The following is a 15,806-nucleotide window of genomic DNA, read 5'->3' as shown; positions in this document are numbered from 1 at the left end:
AGCTTTATCTCACTCTTGAGTAGTAATAGAGGACTTATAATACTAAATCAATGTGTTGTCTTACAAATACTTGTAAGCCTCAAGCGAGTGACTATATATCACCAGAAAAATATCTGAGTGTAATATAGTACATGGAAATTCACATACCTTAATTTCAGAAATGCCTCATCTGCCTTCCTGACAGATGGGCACTTGCCAAAGCTTGTTGTAAAGCCTTAATATGTTGCTCTGGGTTTAAAAAGGTGTTTATATTTTGTTTTCTGCTGTCAGTTCTAATGAGAATCTTGGTGATGCTTTTTTTTTCTTTTTCGATGCTAGGTTCGCATGGCTCTAAAAAAGGCTGAGAAGGAATTTGAGCTGAGAAGTAACTGGTCTGTTCCTGAAGCTTTACAGAAGTGGCTTCAGTTAACGCATGAAGTTGAAGTACAATATTACAATATCAAAAGACAGCATGCAGAAATGCAATTAACAATCGCCAAAGATGAGGTACTAATGTTTACTCTTCAGTTACTTAAGAGCGATATCTTGCTAGGTGAATGAAACAGTAAACACAAATTATTCAGATAAGTGTATGGATATTTTTTCTCCTTTTGAGATGATGTGTGCTGCCTATCAATATTGCTGATATTTTGCTGTCTGTATTAAGTACATAACATAAGCGTTTCTGCTTTTTAGGCAGAAAAGATAAAAAAGAAGAGAAGCACTGTATTTGGAACATTACATGTTGCACACAGCTCCTCACTGGATGAAGTGGACCATAAAATCCTTGAAGCAAAGTAAGACTAATAACAGGACGCATGTGTTTTTTTTTTTGACTGTGTATTTCTGGAATTTGAACTTACTATCTTAGTGTTTTTGCACTTCTATGTGGAACAGCTTAAAAGACATTAAAATGGGAATATTTGCAGTCTTAAAGGGCCTAGAATGGCTGCACTGGTGTTGCTTTCCTATTAAGAACAGAATAAGTAATTTTAATGCTTGCTTTTTTTCAGGAAGGCACTCTCTGAGTTGACAACCTGTTTACGAGAGCGTCTTTATCGATGGCAACAGATTGAGAAGATTTGTGGTTTTCAAATTGCACACAACTCTGGGCTACCGAGCTTGACCTCCTCTCTGTACTCTGATCACAGCTGGGTAGTTATGCCTCGAGTTTCCATTCCTCCTTATCCAATTGCAGGGGGAGTTGATGACTTAGATGAAGATACTCCTCCAATAGTTTCACAGTTTCATGGTAAGTATTAAGTTGAGTAAACTTGATGGGAAAGCTTTCGAACATGGGATTTTAAAATCAAGTGGGAGGGGCATACTAAAATCATATAGGGTTGCATCAAAGTTTAGAAGCAACAAAATTCTGTGTAACTTTTCAGATGTCTTTTGGGACTTGCATAAACTGAAAATAAGGTTTTGCAATAAAAATAAAGGAAAAAAAGCCTTTGTTTCTTTACCGTGGTGGGGGTGGGGGACACTCCAGGTACAGAGTGAGCTAAAGTTTTTAAAGTCTGCTTGTCATGCTTGGTTCTCCACTAAAACAAGTTCTTATCTGTAGTGCTATTTTTTTTTTCTTAGCACATAGCACATTTATCCTTTCAGATGGAAGGGATGGATTTTGCCTAGGGTTCCTTGTGCTACATAGCTTTTCAAACATTCTTCAAATCCTGTTGTTGTCCAAGGGAAGCTTTCAGGGAGAATGTTTGTGTTTGGATACATTGGGTTGTTTGAGTGTGAAGCACAGAGGCCAAATGCTGGAGGGAGGGAAATCCAGCTTTGGTTAAACTATGATGAAAGTATATACACTGGGGATCCAGACCACCCTGGTATCTTGAGTCATTACGTCAATACAAGAGCCTGTTTCATGGAAGTTTTGATTAACTGGACTCTGGAGGCATATCAAAAGATGAGCTTCCATGTAGCTTTTTTAAATAAACAATATCAAGCTGGGGAATAAGTAGGGAAGAAATCTTTGTTATGTGTGTACATTTTTCTTCCAGGGCTGGAATTCTTAGAATCAATTAGAATTTTAAAAGCACATAAGGAGAATGCCACTTTGCTGGCTTTGTTTCATGTGCTTGGGGCATGTTTTCGTTCTAAATATACCAGTGTTTTTGCATGTATTCCATGGAGCCGTTTGAAAAGTTTAATACCAATGCAATGCTATTTTTTCTGTAAGTTCTGATTACTTGTAAAGAGTACTATAGCCTTCTCTATAAGGGAAGGGATTTAAGGGATTTAAAGCTTAGTAACAAATTCCTTGGATGACCCAGTAAGGTGTGGATTCCCAGGTCCAAAATTCCAAGAAAGAATATGGAGTAACCTATGGTGTGGTTTTAAAACAGAGCTCACGACCTTCCATATAGTCTAAAATGGCAAATCACTGAAATGTGTATGTAAGATGTGATTTTAGTCCATCTTCTTGTTCAGGTCTTGCATGAAAGTGAAGCCAGAGAGCAACAAAGTGCAGCTGGTTCAGAGGATCGAAGATTAGAGAAGGACTGTATAGTTTCTAAGAGCACATGTAGTTGAAACTTCTGTTTTTGTTAAAATTTAGTTTGTCTTTTTGGAAGTGTTTATAGCTAATGAGTGGTATCTCAGTTAATCAGTGATGAAAGTTACCTAAATCATAATAACGTTACAAGAACTTTAACTATGTTTTCTGAGTTTTGATGAAGCATAAGTGTCTGCTTTTTGTAAAGTGATTGCATGAGAGAAGTAACTTTTTAGTTTACTAGCTTTTATAGTTTGTACTATTTACAAAAACAAACTGGAAATGTTTGGGACTGGGGAAACAAAAAATATGTTCAGTGATGTTCCTGAAAGGAACATCATTCAGGAAGTCAAATTGTTGTGTGATATGTTGGTAACTGCTAAATTATTCCCATCCTTTAGAGAAAAATGACAAATGCACACGAGGAAGGACAGAAGCAAAATGGCTTGTCTCACTCATGAGGCTTCAGGCAAAAGACAGTATGCAGACAGGTCAGTTACAAGCAAGACTTTCAGTGTCTGGACATAACTGAACTGTCTGGTCTAGGCTGTTACCTGGCCTTAGCATCCTTTGATATCTGTGTAAAGTTGGCATAGTTGGCAGTCAGATGGACAGGCTTCTTTGCACTTCAGCAGGAAATATGATAGGCTAAAATGGTGTGAAGTAATGGATCTGTTTAGTCCTGAAATTAAGAACAGGAGGATATAAAGTAGATGAACAAGGCTGAAACAAAGGCATTACATGAAAGGGATAGTGAAATTTTCTATTTTCCATTAACTTGCTAGGATTCAGTTGACTCCTTGATCTAGTGGGTTTCATTTGCACTATAAAACTGATTCTAAGTTGTCATAGCTGAATCTTTCATAATCCTGCAAATATGCCCCTATAAGAAAACAAAATGCTTATAATTTCTCTTAAGTCAGTGATGGTCTTGTTTTTTACACCAGCAAGTAGGATGGCATCTTATTTACCTGGACACACAGTACAAATTGCCTAAATAGATTCTGTATTCTTTGGTATACTTTTTTTTTTTTTTTAAGAATTTGATTACTGACAGGCTTGTTTTTTTAGCTGCTTTTCCAAGTCATAGGGAATTCATCAAAGTAAAATTAAAAGTTTGATTTATGTGATAACTGTCATGTTAAGACTTGGAAGCCACTGTTTATTGCTCACTCCCGCAGGACACAAAGTCCATGTTGTGGTGAAGGTGCAGTTGTTTGCAGTTTTGTGAATGGTTGTGGCTTCCTGCACTGAAAACAGGAACTGAACCTTTTCTGAGATTCCAGGAAGGGAGACTGTAATCTACCTGACTGACTTGCATCTCAAAAATAAGATGCACGTTGTGTCAGGCTAGACATCTTTGTCTACAGTAAATGTTAAATTCTTTTGGTATGCTGTACTAAGTAAATGTCTTGAGCAGCAGTAAAGGTATGGTCTGTCTTATTTTAAGCTAAGTGATGCATTCTGTTGGAGAGTGTAAGGAGGTATATGAGAAGTCCTGAGGCATTACAGCTATCCTGAAAATAGATCTGGAGGTTTCTTTCCATAAAAGTATTGATGTCTAATCAGTTTCTGAAGGAGGAATTGGATGAGAAAGATCATAGTTTGTCACTTCCTGTTAGGTGCTTGAATGGTCGACTCTTGTGTTGCTGTCTCCACCCATTATTTTTTTCCTGAAATTCTTAGCATGGAAAAAGAAAACATCAAATAGGAAATTCTTGAGCTTGAAATGAGGTTGAATTTTTCTATCTTGTTGAATATTTTTTCTATCTATTGAATATTTTCTATCTTGTTATATATGATTTAGTTTTCTATGTCTAATGTAATTTTCAACTAATGCAGTGTATTTCAGTTGAGTGTTTGGTTAGGTACCACCTACATTACAAAACTTTCATGCGTGGTTATTTGGAGCTTAAAGAATACAAGTAAAATACAGGATATTGTGTAATGTGCTAACTTGAGTACTGCTATTTTTAGTTCATAAGGGTTTGCAAGTCTCATTAGTCTCTTCCCTCCCAAGGGAGGGTCGTGAGGCAGTGCTGCACATGGTCAGAATAGTATTTGGTAGGCACAAAACTTCTGCAGTTGGTTAGCTGCTTCATCTACGTGTAGAATGTGTAAGGTGCTGTTAGTCTGCCTTCTCTCTTAACAATAGAGCAATGTCCTCTAAATAATTGAGCAATGTGAAAGTTGTTTAAGAATCACTGTGACTGAAGCAGACACCTGCTATTTAGTCTTTAGAGTAGATTTTGTTAACATCGATGTCACATGGGGGGGTTTGGTTTGCTTTTTCTTTGCCTCAGGGTCCATTGTAAAACCTCCCAGCACACTGGCAAGAAGCAGTAGCTTGTGTCGATCAAGACGCAATGTTGTGCCATCATCTCCACAATCTCAGCATGCTTTGCACTCCCCTGACCCTGACATCCTTTCTGTGTCGAGCTGCCCAGCTCTTTATCGAACTGAAGAGGAGGAGGAAGCCATTTACTTCTCTGCTGATAAACAATGGTATGGGGACTAGCAAACAGCACTTGGGAATCTGATTAGGAGTGTTTGAGGCAGTCAGTTTAGAATTAGAAGTTGAACCATGACGAAAATTAAAGTAATTTGTAGGATAATATAAATGAATGTAGTCAAAAGGAGCAGAAAGTGTTCATGTCTGGTATGTGTATGTAAATAGCTAGCATGTCATGTACAGTTAAGTAATGTTACAATCCAGGGTGCACTGAACTAACCCTGATTCTCCATTACAATATGTTACTGGCTTTTACATCTGAAACTAGGATCAAAAGCAATGTCAGCTACTGGGCGAAGAGAAGATGGATGGTAACACAATTCTTACAGCATGTTGAGCGTGTACCTACTCTTGTTACATGGCCTCATAGGAAAAGGTTAAATTCCTTTTGGAAGGAGCAAATGAGCTTGTTGAAAGGTAGGGACACTTGTCCTGAAGAAACTTTTTGTATATGATAGACTTAAATCTCCTCCTTTCATTTCATAACTTTTCTGACTTCACGTGCCAGAAAGATAGTTTTTGTTCTTTGAAGTGAGATGCAAATGACTGATTCTGGGCAGATCCTGCTGTCCACAAAAAGCAAAATTGCAGAAAGTAATTATTTTAAGTTTAGGTAATGAAATGATATAGTGCAAGTTGTAAGTTAAAATGTTGGACTTGATGTTTTTGTTAATTAACTACTAGGGAAAAGTGGGTGGTGCTTTTAGACTGATATTGATTCTAAATTTCCTTGTTAATTGCATGGTGGAAATAATAGTTTCATTCTTTTTTCCTTTGTTTGCTCTGACTCAGGGAAGTACAGGAAGCAGGTTCAGAATGTGACTCCTTAAATTCATCCGTTGGAAGGAAGCAGTCTCCTCCATCTAGTCTTGAGATGTACCAGACACTTTCTCCTCAGAAAGTATCCCGGGAAGAACTCTCACTGGAGGAATCATCTACAGGAGACTCCTCTTCTCTAACTGCAGATATATCTAGGGGCTCTCCTGACTGTGTAGGCATGGCAGAAACTAAGAGCATGATTTTTAGTCCTGCAAGCAAAGTTTATAACGGAATCCTGGAGAAGTCCTGCAGCATGAACCAGCTTTCAAGTGGGATCCCAGTCGTAAAGCCTCGGCACACCTCGTGTTCTTCAGCCAGTAGTGACAGTAAACCCAGCCACGAAACTTCTTCTGTCCCTAGGATAAGTAGCATCCCACAGGACCTGTACCAAAATGGTGAAAAAAACAAAAAGCCATCAAAAATAAAAAGCCTCTTTAAGAAGAAGTGTAAGTGAGGTGGGCAGAAGAAGCCTTGTAGTAATGTTATAAGTACTGTTTTTTAAATCTTTAGGAATGTAATTCCATTTGAGCATTCCAGACTGGATGCGCTAATGGAATACTCTGTAGGTGGATTCTATTTAACTGACTCTGCTGTCAAAGTTTGTGCCAGCTGTCAATGAGAAATCATTAAAAGTTTCAGACAGTTTACATTCATTTCTGCCTATTTATTTCTCTTTTTTTAGTTTATTCATAAACCTTTTTTAAGCCACTTTGGACTTACAAGCTTTAATGAACTAGTAAGCCCTCCTGGGCTTGCCAAAGTTTCGTGTTTACCAGAGCATCTTCCTATCTTTCCATAGAGCTACAACATTTATCTACTGGACTTCAAGAAAAATAAAAGAACTAATTGAATTGCACTACTGTTTTACAGACTGGAAAAGTCTCTCTGCAAGTGAAACTGAAAGACTTGTATTTGAGGAGATGAATCTTTTCACTTTTAGATCTTTGGGGTTTTTAAGTAGAACCTAGAATTTCTAATTGACTTGATTTCTGGAAATGGAAATGCCACGCTTTTATTATGGGAAGCTTTGTTAGATGCATTTATTATTAGAATGGTTCAAGTCCTGCTGTAAAGATCATGTTTTTCCCAGGACTTTCACTGTGATTTCACTTCACTGCAGGCTGTATGATAAATATATATATATATATATATATATGTATGTAATTTAACAAGAGAAGAGGCTCTTGATTCCTTATGCAAGTGATGGATATGAAACTTGACCGAGGACTAAAAATATTCACTCTCTTAAAACGAGGAGGTGGGGGTAGTAGCTTTTGTTTACAGACTGACAGACAATGGACATTCGGTTTGTGAAAGTTTTGTACTGTGGTAAAGATAATAAATTGGAAACATTATTGTGCTTGGGAATGTTCCAATTTTAGCTAATGCTTGTTTCAGAAGTCATGTTTATTGAAAGCTGTTGTAGGCTACATTGCTTATGCTTACTGCTGTGTATAAGTTATTGTTATATTTTTTGGATTAGCTATTAATGTCTTAATGTCCTCCTTTTGTAAGATTTCATACACTTTATTTTTGTATAGTTTGAAGATTTAGCTGTTCAGACATGTCTGAAGTAAATGGTATAATTTTATAATGCATACTGTTATACTAACTCATAATTTTAGATATAAAGATAGCTATAAAGGTGAGACTCGACATGCTTCAGAAAAGTTTTTGTTGAGCTTTTATACGGAGAGATGAAGTTACTACGAGATAATAAGGAAGCCTTCTTAGGGCAACAGTAGCTAGTTGCTTGAAAACCATTTTTTTTTCCAACAGTTGGAGACAACAAACGTACTGCTTGAGTAACAGTGCCTTTTATTCAGTTTGTCTGAAAACGTTAATACTGAGCAGGAATTTATTTTGAGGTACATTCCAAAGAAATACTTCTTGCTCTAATGAACACAAGCAATTTACCCAGCGATGACTAAATAGTTTCAGCTCTTCCATAGGGGTATGCTAGTTGCCTCAGTAACAGGTGCCACTGCCAGCAGCCTGTGATCAGGGGCTCATTCCTCGACAATATGTACATGCTGTACTGTATGAAAGAATTAATTCACTGATTGCCTAATCTTTTTTTGCTAGTAAGGAGCCTTCAACAAAACCTGTAGCTAATTGAAATTGAAATGATACATGTTTTTCTATAATTTTCTATTTAGGTTCCATTGTACATAAACGATGTGTTAGTTCTGTCCTTAATAAGTGGTGGTGATGTTAATGGAAGCATTTACTGTGGCTAGTGAAATGGTTAGAAGAGGAGGGTTAGAAGAAGAGATGGAGATGCTACCTATGCAAGTACCTTAAAAGTCCTGGAACATTTGGATTCTTCCTGTTCTCTTACAGAATTAATCAGATTTTTTTTTTTACTGTATGAAAATGAGTGTCATCTATATAAATATAAGTATAGGCAAATAAAAGATTTGGTAAAGTTTGGAGAAGAGACAAATTGCTGGAATAGTAAGTAAGGAAATTACATTGTCCCATTCTCTGAATCATCACTGAATAACAGTGGCTGCAAAAGTAGACACCATTGCTGCCTTGTGATGACTTTAAACTAAGATTGTGCACTCTGTACATGTTAGACTGTCCAAAGGCAGCTATGCAAAGACTTGTGCCAGAGAACCACCTCACTGCTGAGACTTCAGAGTTGTAGTTAAAAGCCTGATGAAGTACTTTAACCTGTACAAAGGGGAAATGCATAAAATTAAGGCACTTTTGGCTCCACAACATCACAGAAAAGAATACCACCAAAAATGTTCAATTTTGATGTCTGCACTTAAGAAGGCTATAGCAATAATTAAGGTTTGGGGCTAGATAGTAGATCTTGTGGTGTAACGTTTGAGGAGTTCTGTCTCTGTCATTACCAAAGAAGATAAAGCAGCTTTTTGATACTGGAGAGTAAATATATGTACACATGGGGGAAAAAAAAATAAAATATCTGGTACCGAGGAGCGGGAGGACAGCACTTTCTTAATCCTGACATCAAAGTCATGCAAGCTCAAATACAGAGAAGCCAAAACAGACAAATCCAGTGTTCTATAGTAACAAAAACTGAAACAGAGGTAGTGGTAAGTTCTTCATTAGCTGTGAATTTTTAATGTTAAGTATCTTTTCTGAAATACACAATTTAATCAACTTCTAGGGAAAAAAGATGGCATTGTACAAACAAAATTATAGGTGTGATAGGTTTTGGCTTTATAGTGGCAAACTTTTGGAGCACAGACTGCTCTCAACACTCAGTTTATCACCAGCTGTCCTGTAACCTTATAGCTGCTACTTAATAAATATAATAGAACTAAAAGCTTAAGTTAATATGATCAGAAGTGGTGAGTATTGGATGTTGGAGCATAAACTGTAATTGGTTTTAAGTTCAAAGCTTTTTTCATTATTTTAATAGAATCCTTATACTTTTTGCCACCTTAATTTGTACACAATCTAAGTGACTTGCATTGCTACTATTATGGCTACTGTAGACATGTTCGTCTTCAAACCTGTAGCTTCTTTTTTCTTGTCCACTAGAAAAAATAAAATCATTTGGCTTCTATCTGTTTTTGGTAAGGTAGAGAAAGGAAATAAGAAGGAAATGTATGTAGAGATCACTGATACTGGGATAGATCCTCACTGGTAGACATCAAATCCAGCCTTAATGCTGAAGTACCTGGCATATGTCAACATCTCAGGATTTGATGTGCTTTAAAAGGCCCTCCAAGTTTTTCCTGTTTTTGCTTAGTGCAAGTCAAACCAGTTGGCAGTCACTGTCCATAAGGGTTCCTGTAAGATGTTAGACATCTGAGACGATCTAGTGTCATCATTGCTTAGCAGCTCAGGACTTCCTAAGCTCTAAACTCAGAATGGTTGTGATCAGAGTATTTTTTTGATCTTTTGTAGCCAAAATACGTTTTATTTTGAATTCTTCAGTACTTTCTCAGAAAATAAGGATCTTTGCTTTCTTAAATGTATTGTTAAAGGTTCATTTGTCAGCACAGGTCCCCTTTGTAGACACTGCCTAATTGGTAACCTCTTCAGGGTGAATCCTAAGTCTTTCACCTGAAAGAGGAAGAAATGTCAAGTATGTGATTCTATATCAAGAAGTGTACTGACAATTAAAAAAAAAAAAAAAGGGCAAAAAAACAACAAACTACCAACCTTCTAGAACCAAACTTTTCCCTTGTTCTTACTTAAGACTGGGATTTTTCTCTTCCCTAATAATACAAAAACGTAGGGAAGTTGTTCCTGGTTGTGTGGGGAATACCTTTGACTAGATTATTGCAAACCTTGAGATGAAAGCAGTTGATTCATTTTCTGTGGTCAGTGATGGAATTTAAAGCTGCATATGTGTAGTTCCAGGCATATCAGTACACTTTTCTTTCCCCATTTCACTGATACCTAGGCAGCAGATTGCTTTCTGATGGACAATTTGCTGAAACAGGGAAGATTCTCCATCATTGTCACGGTTATAATGATCCATCCTCATCTGGAAGACTTGGAGATGGTGAACCCAGGAAGACTTCCGTTTGTTATATGTATGGATGCGAGCTTGAGTTAGGCATTAATTTTGACTGACTAAAAGCCTACAAAGACAATTAGAAATTAAGCTTACAGTATTTTGCCGTTTTGCTTCTCAACATGCGGGAAAGGAATGTGCAGAGGAGAGAGAACTCCAATTAGCATTTCTCATACGTCCAGCTTTTAGAGCTTCAGGATAGTTTTTATTCCATTACCAGGTTACATTACTGAAGAAGGATTGCTAGCTTAATTTTATAATGTATGCGAAGAAGCATTTATTTTCCATTTACTTAGAAGCAAGGGAGAAGAATGTAAATAAACCTGAGTGTTTAATTTTTTTTTTTTTTAAAGCCAAATAGAGGAATCACTGGGTCTTGTACCTCTTTACTACTTGCTTATCTCCTTGTACAATATGTTAAGTATGATGAACGAGGTTTTCTCATCTGTTCCGGTTGCACTGACTGAAGTGATGTGTGTTTGAAACACAGCTTGCTCAGAATTTCTCTAAGCATTTTAATCCTGGGTATTGCATCTTCACTGAATAATGGTTAAGCCTGCTAAGGCTGTTTGATTTCAAGTGCTGGTAAACTTTTCTGCTAGTGACTCTTAAACACTGACTTTTTGGTATAACCAGTAACCAAAAAAGGCTTTTGCCTTTAGTGTTTGTGTGCTTGATAGCATGTAAATGTTTAGGTAACAGTTCTTTTGAGGCTATAGTGCCAATTCAACAGTGTCGTACACATTTTCAGTAGATGGCTTTCCCTTCAAGGCCTTTTTGAGATGGTGCTGGTCTGAAATTCCACTTAGTCCTTTCTTGCATAAACAGAATGTACTGAATCGTATAAATTAAAACAAATTTAAACTGTTATTCCCAGTTGCTCTTGCATCTGACATCGCTTAAGTGAGATGGCAGCACTCACCAATCTGCTGTCTTTCAGCAATAAAAAGGATGCATTCCATTGTTCACTCTCCATCTGCGAGTCCCAGAGTCCCATGTTTACCAAATCTGGAATGTGTGCTCTGTGTATTCAATGCTTCTCTGAAATGAAAAGTGCTTAGGCTGGCCTCAGATGTCAAGGGTGGCACAGGGAAAAAAAATTCCTTTTGCTCATTGCATAGGATGAAAAAGAGTGCAAAGATATATCACTTCTAAGTCACAAGACTAAAGAATGCTCACAATTTATATTGCTGGAGATGAGAGGTGCATTCAATCTCAAAACTTTCAGATCAGTGACTTTGTCCAAGAATTAACCTTTCTTCTGTAGAAATTTGCAGGGCATTGACTTGACATTTCCATTCTATTTTCAATCCAGCATTAAAGTTGGTAGTTACAGCACTAACTTGTGATCGCCAGAGCTCAGAGTTGTTTCAGATAATGATTTCAGTAGTGTGTCTTAAAGCTGACTTCAGTTTAGTACGTGTTAAAGAAATCTGAATTAACTCTTTCTTCTTTACATTCCTTTTACTTTAGTTCAGCTCAGTTCTTTGTGATCTTCTGCTGTTACAAAATAAATACAGGTACTGATACTTGATTGTTTGTTTAGAATACATTTTTTTCAATTAGTAATTGTTAATTACTAATAGATAAGTGATAGATACTGCTTTTAAAGACTAAATCGTGGTTGGATATAGTTGTAAAAATGCTGCTGTACTTCAGTTGAGCTAGGTACGGCATTGACTGGTGCAATTTCTGTATGAACGGTGAAGTTTTCCTTCTTAAATTCTCCTTTGTTTTGTATCTTAACTTGAAGCTGCCCAATTATTTTCAGACTTGAATTTGTTTAAGGTCAGTATGTCTAGTCCTAACAAAGGTCGGCCAGTTGTCAGCCATCAGCCCGTTCTTACTGGAATTAATTAAAAGTGGTCTTCTGCAGAAACAAACATCTTGAATATTTGTACTAGCTTATTAGCTTGTTAGATGGTAGAACAGGTTCCTGGAGGTCTTCAGGTGGAAGGCAGAGAACTGAAATGAACCAGGTAACCTGTGTTCTTTTCTCAGCTTTCAAATCCATCTCCCAATAGGACTGAGTCTCCCCAGGGGAATGTAGATGTACTTACTGCTTGGAACTCTGTAGTTAATTATATTTGGCTATCTAATTCTAATAACTTGCATGTGCGCTTTGCTTGCTTGCTTTTCAATAGCTGACATAAGCCATGGGAGATCTTAGGGGTTTGTTTAAAAATTGGCGATGGGGTGGGAGAAATCTGCCAGGTTATGGACTGACTTGAACAAAAAACCTCCCAGCTTGTGGTTTAAAGGACTTGTTTATATAGCTCTTAATGAAATGAATTGGATATCATGTGTTTTCACATTATACGCTGCAAGCAACAAAAATAATTACTTTTAACCCCACATTTTAGCAAGGCTATTTGGGAGATGTCTTCCCCTGCTTTTATTTTCAATAAAAAAAAAAGCAAAAACCAAAAACATTTAGTAGTGAGTGCTCAGCATATTAATACCTGACTGAGAAAACTAGCAGAATTTGAGTGACTTGCATTGTTTTTTTAATTACAGCTTTTTAAAACTGTAGATACTTGCATAAAGACCATCATTGGATATAGGTTGTTTTTCAATGACATAGCAAGAAGAGGACCAAGACAAGTAAACAAGTGCACAATCTAAGTCTTTCTTAAAATGCTTTACTGTTCTGGGAAGATATGTTGTCCTCCATGCAGATTCTGCTCTTCCTCTACTTGCTCTTAGCTGCTGTTTGTTTTCATTAGCTGAACTAAAATAAGAAACAAAGCCCTGAGACCGACCAGTTTCTGTCTCTCTAATGTATACACAATGTACTTGCTTTTAACTTCATCTACTGCATGTTGTTAATGCTGTACACAGATGCAGTTGGAGTATTTCTTTGGTGTTGTACAGCATGATGCATTTCATTCCCCTTTCTAGTTTACCTCCCATTGGCTATATATTGCTTTACAACTGGAAAGAACTGAGTTTTTGGGAATTGAGTCTGTTTGCGTATGATTTTTTTTTTCCTGTGAGTCTTATGAGAAATGTCCTGCTTGGAGAGTCTCAGACAGTATTTTCCTGTGTTTATTCATGTTATTTTGCTTTATTTTATAAGTGGATATTGATTTCTGATGTGTTGTTACACTTAATGTTGAATAAATCTGATTTCCGTTTTGAAAAGTGAAATTGTGTTAGTGAAAATGTTATGTAATGCTAATTCATTTGAGACTTTTCCCAGAGTATATAAACATTGATATTTTTATTTTTTTTAATTTTTTTTTTTTTTTGTTATGCTTAGAAGTCTGGCCAGTATTTCTTTGCTTACCATGCGATCATTAAATTTGATATCAATTGTACTGGGAAGAAAAAGGTTTGGGCAGACTTATTAGGCTTGGAGATTCTGAGTCTTAGGGCTCTTGCTTTGAAAGACACTTTTACTTTTAAAGTTGCTTCATACTATGAATGTTGAGGATTTGGGGGGGTGGGGGAAGGTTCTGAACAAGGTGAAAAGCCTTTCCAATTAACTATTGGTATGACGCCTTGTGATTTTGATCATAAGGAGTGGTTTGAGAATCTTCAGGCTCTCTTAAAAGTTCTTACTGTTTAATATTCCTTACGTTACTAACTCTTCATGACTGAGAAGAAGCACAAGCTGCACATGAAGAACAGTTTTTAAAATGAGTTGTCTTGTAACCTCTGCTGCAAACGGAATGCCTTACATTTAAAGTCCCACCTATCTGAAGGTAATAAAATTGCAGTGAGATAAGCAGGTGAATGACAATACAGGTGAGGGACCATGGAAACAATGTGAATGGTGTTCAGACAACTTATAGTACAGAATAAATTTCTGCTCTAGAAAGAAACAGGTTATTGGAAATCAAAACTGTTTATAAGTTATTCTCAGTTTAGTCTAATACAGCTCACTACAGAAGCAGTAATGTGGTGTGTGAGATGGTCACTGGCTTCACTTCACTTTGTCCCTATTACCCTTGATTAAACCTTATATATGAATCAGCTCTGCATCTTTGGAGAGCTAAATTACTTTCTGTTGGGGACCGACCATTCATTTCTCTGGAAAGTTGTGAATGAGCTTATTTTAGCATAGGCTGTAATAAATGTTTTTTTTTTTTTTTTCTTTTTTTTTTGTTCTTTAGCCGTTAAATTTGGCACCCAGGCAAGTGGACCACAGAGCATTTTAATCCCGTGGGATGATAGTGCTGAGCTTTGCATAATGACCAGTTTCAGCGGGCTGGGATTCAGTCACCGAAGTTAGATCTCTTTCATTCTAGATGAGCTACTTTTTATTACTACCGAACTGAAGTCAATTTCCTGACCTTGTCAAATTTAAGCTTTTAAACTGACAGTTTTAACAGCTCCACTGGGTGCTGGCATTGCTGGTGAACGTCTGCAGCATCCTGCTTAGCCTTAGTGAGGTGAAGGCCAGGGGTCTTCTGTATTCAAGGAGTGGCTGAAAGCATTCCAGAAATATTTTCAGAATCTCATCCTGGATTTCCGTTTGTTCCATACATTCTATTTAAATCTACTCATTCTATAACTTCTCTCATTAGTACTGGTTTTATACAGGGAAAGCTTAGCAATATGAAAATATTCTAGAAGTTGTATGCCACAGTTACCACATGTGGGTAAAGGCATGTGAACACATACGTGGGTGAAGAAAGGCTGGAGATGGAGTCAGGAGAAGCTGTATCCCACGATTTACCTGTGCTCTTAAATGCAGCCTGGAGGAATCGTTGGGAAGATAAGTTATATGCAAGGAAAGTTCAAATGCAAACTATTTAATTACCAAGGAACTGTTTTTTTTTTTTTTCTTACCCCCTTCTACTGTTATGATAAAAATCCTCTTTTAAGGGTTCAGAGGCAAAATCCTGAAGAGGATTGTGAATAAAAATAATGGCTTGGGAAAAAATCCATTCTGTTTTCTGCTCCAACTATAAAATATGTTAATCTTTTTCTAGTAATTTTAGAGGAAGTAGATAAAAGAATGTTATTTTGGATGTTTTGTCTGTCTCCAATGGTATACCAACGTTATGTGCCAGAAATGCTTCAAGATAGATGGGTACAAAATAAAACACCAAATCTTGTGGTGTTTAAAGCATTTTTTTTTTTTTTTAAGCCTGCTGTTGTCTAGTTAAAGAAGATAAAAGCCTGCATAGCTGTAGTTTACGTTGCCAGAGATTTTGATTAATTTCTGTTTGGGGCTGAAGAAGCAGCAGAGACATAGGAAAGAACACACCGAGTTTTGGAGAAAGTTGATGAAAATTAATGAGTCACCAGTATGTAACAAGCGAAGATCCTCTGAAAGTAGACTTCTCATGAGGCTTATTGCACTTCCTAAAGAACTTTAGTTAATAAGTCCACAATGAATTGTTCAAAGGTGTGCTTTAGCTGTAGCGTTTCTGCTTTGTGTGTGTTTGGATTCGTAAACAGCAAGAACTCCAAATTTAATTAGAAGTAAAAAGAACAACCAGCTTCAGCTATGAAACTTCAAAGAGGAAAGAATAAAT

At 36.8% G+C, this 15,806-nt stretch overlaps 1 protein-coding gene across 2 annotated transcripts in view; it reads left to right on the top strand.

The window, feature by feature from the left end:
• Positions 1-8,140, top strand: part of STIM2 (stromal interaction molecule 2) — a gene marked incomplete at its 5' end in the record, with an annotated part of 64,610 nt that extends 56,470 nt beyond the window's left edge. Inside the window, 6 exons of one of the 2 annotated variants that reach the window (XM_084285465.1) lie at positions 319-486; positions 676-776; positions 993-1,231; positions 4,786-4,987; positions 5,263-5,411; positions 5,787-5,952. In XM_084285465.1, coding sequence (XP_084141591.1) covers positions 319-486; positions 676-776; positions 993-1,231; positions 4,786-4,987; positions 5,263-5,411; positions 5,787-5,824 — 897 coding nt within the window. In that variant the 3' untranslated portion in view covers positions 5,825-5,952. Of the gene's footprint in view, positions 1-318; positions 487-675; positions 777-992; positions 1,232-4,785; positions 4,988-5,262; positions 5,412-5,786 lie in introns of both variants that reach the window. The other variant, XM_084285466.1, reaches the window with a different exon arrangement.
• Between the last annotated feature and the right edge of the window lie 7,666 nt (positions 8,141-15,806).

This window comes from Netta rufina (genome assembly GCF_964035555.1).
Source record: "Netta rufina genome assembly, chromosome: 4".
Taxonomy (NCBI): domain Eukaryota; kingdom Metazoa; phylum Chordata; class Aves; order Anseriformes; family Anatidae; genus Netta; species Netta rufina.
The sequence above is the reverse complement of the archived record's forward strand: the minus strand, read 5'-3'. Positions and strand labels throughout refer to the sequence as shown.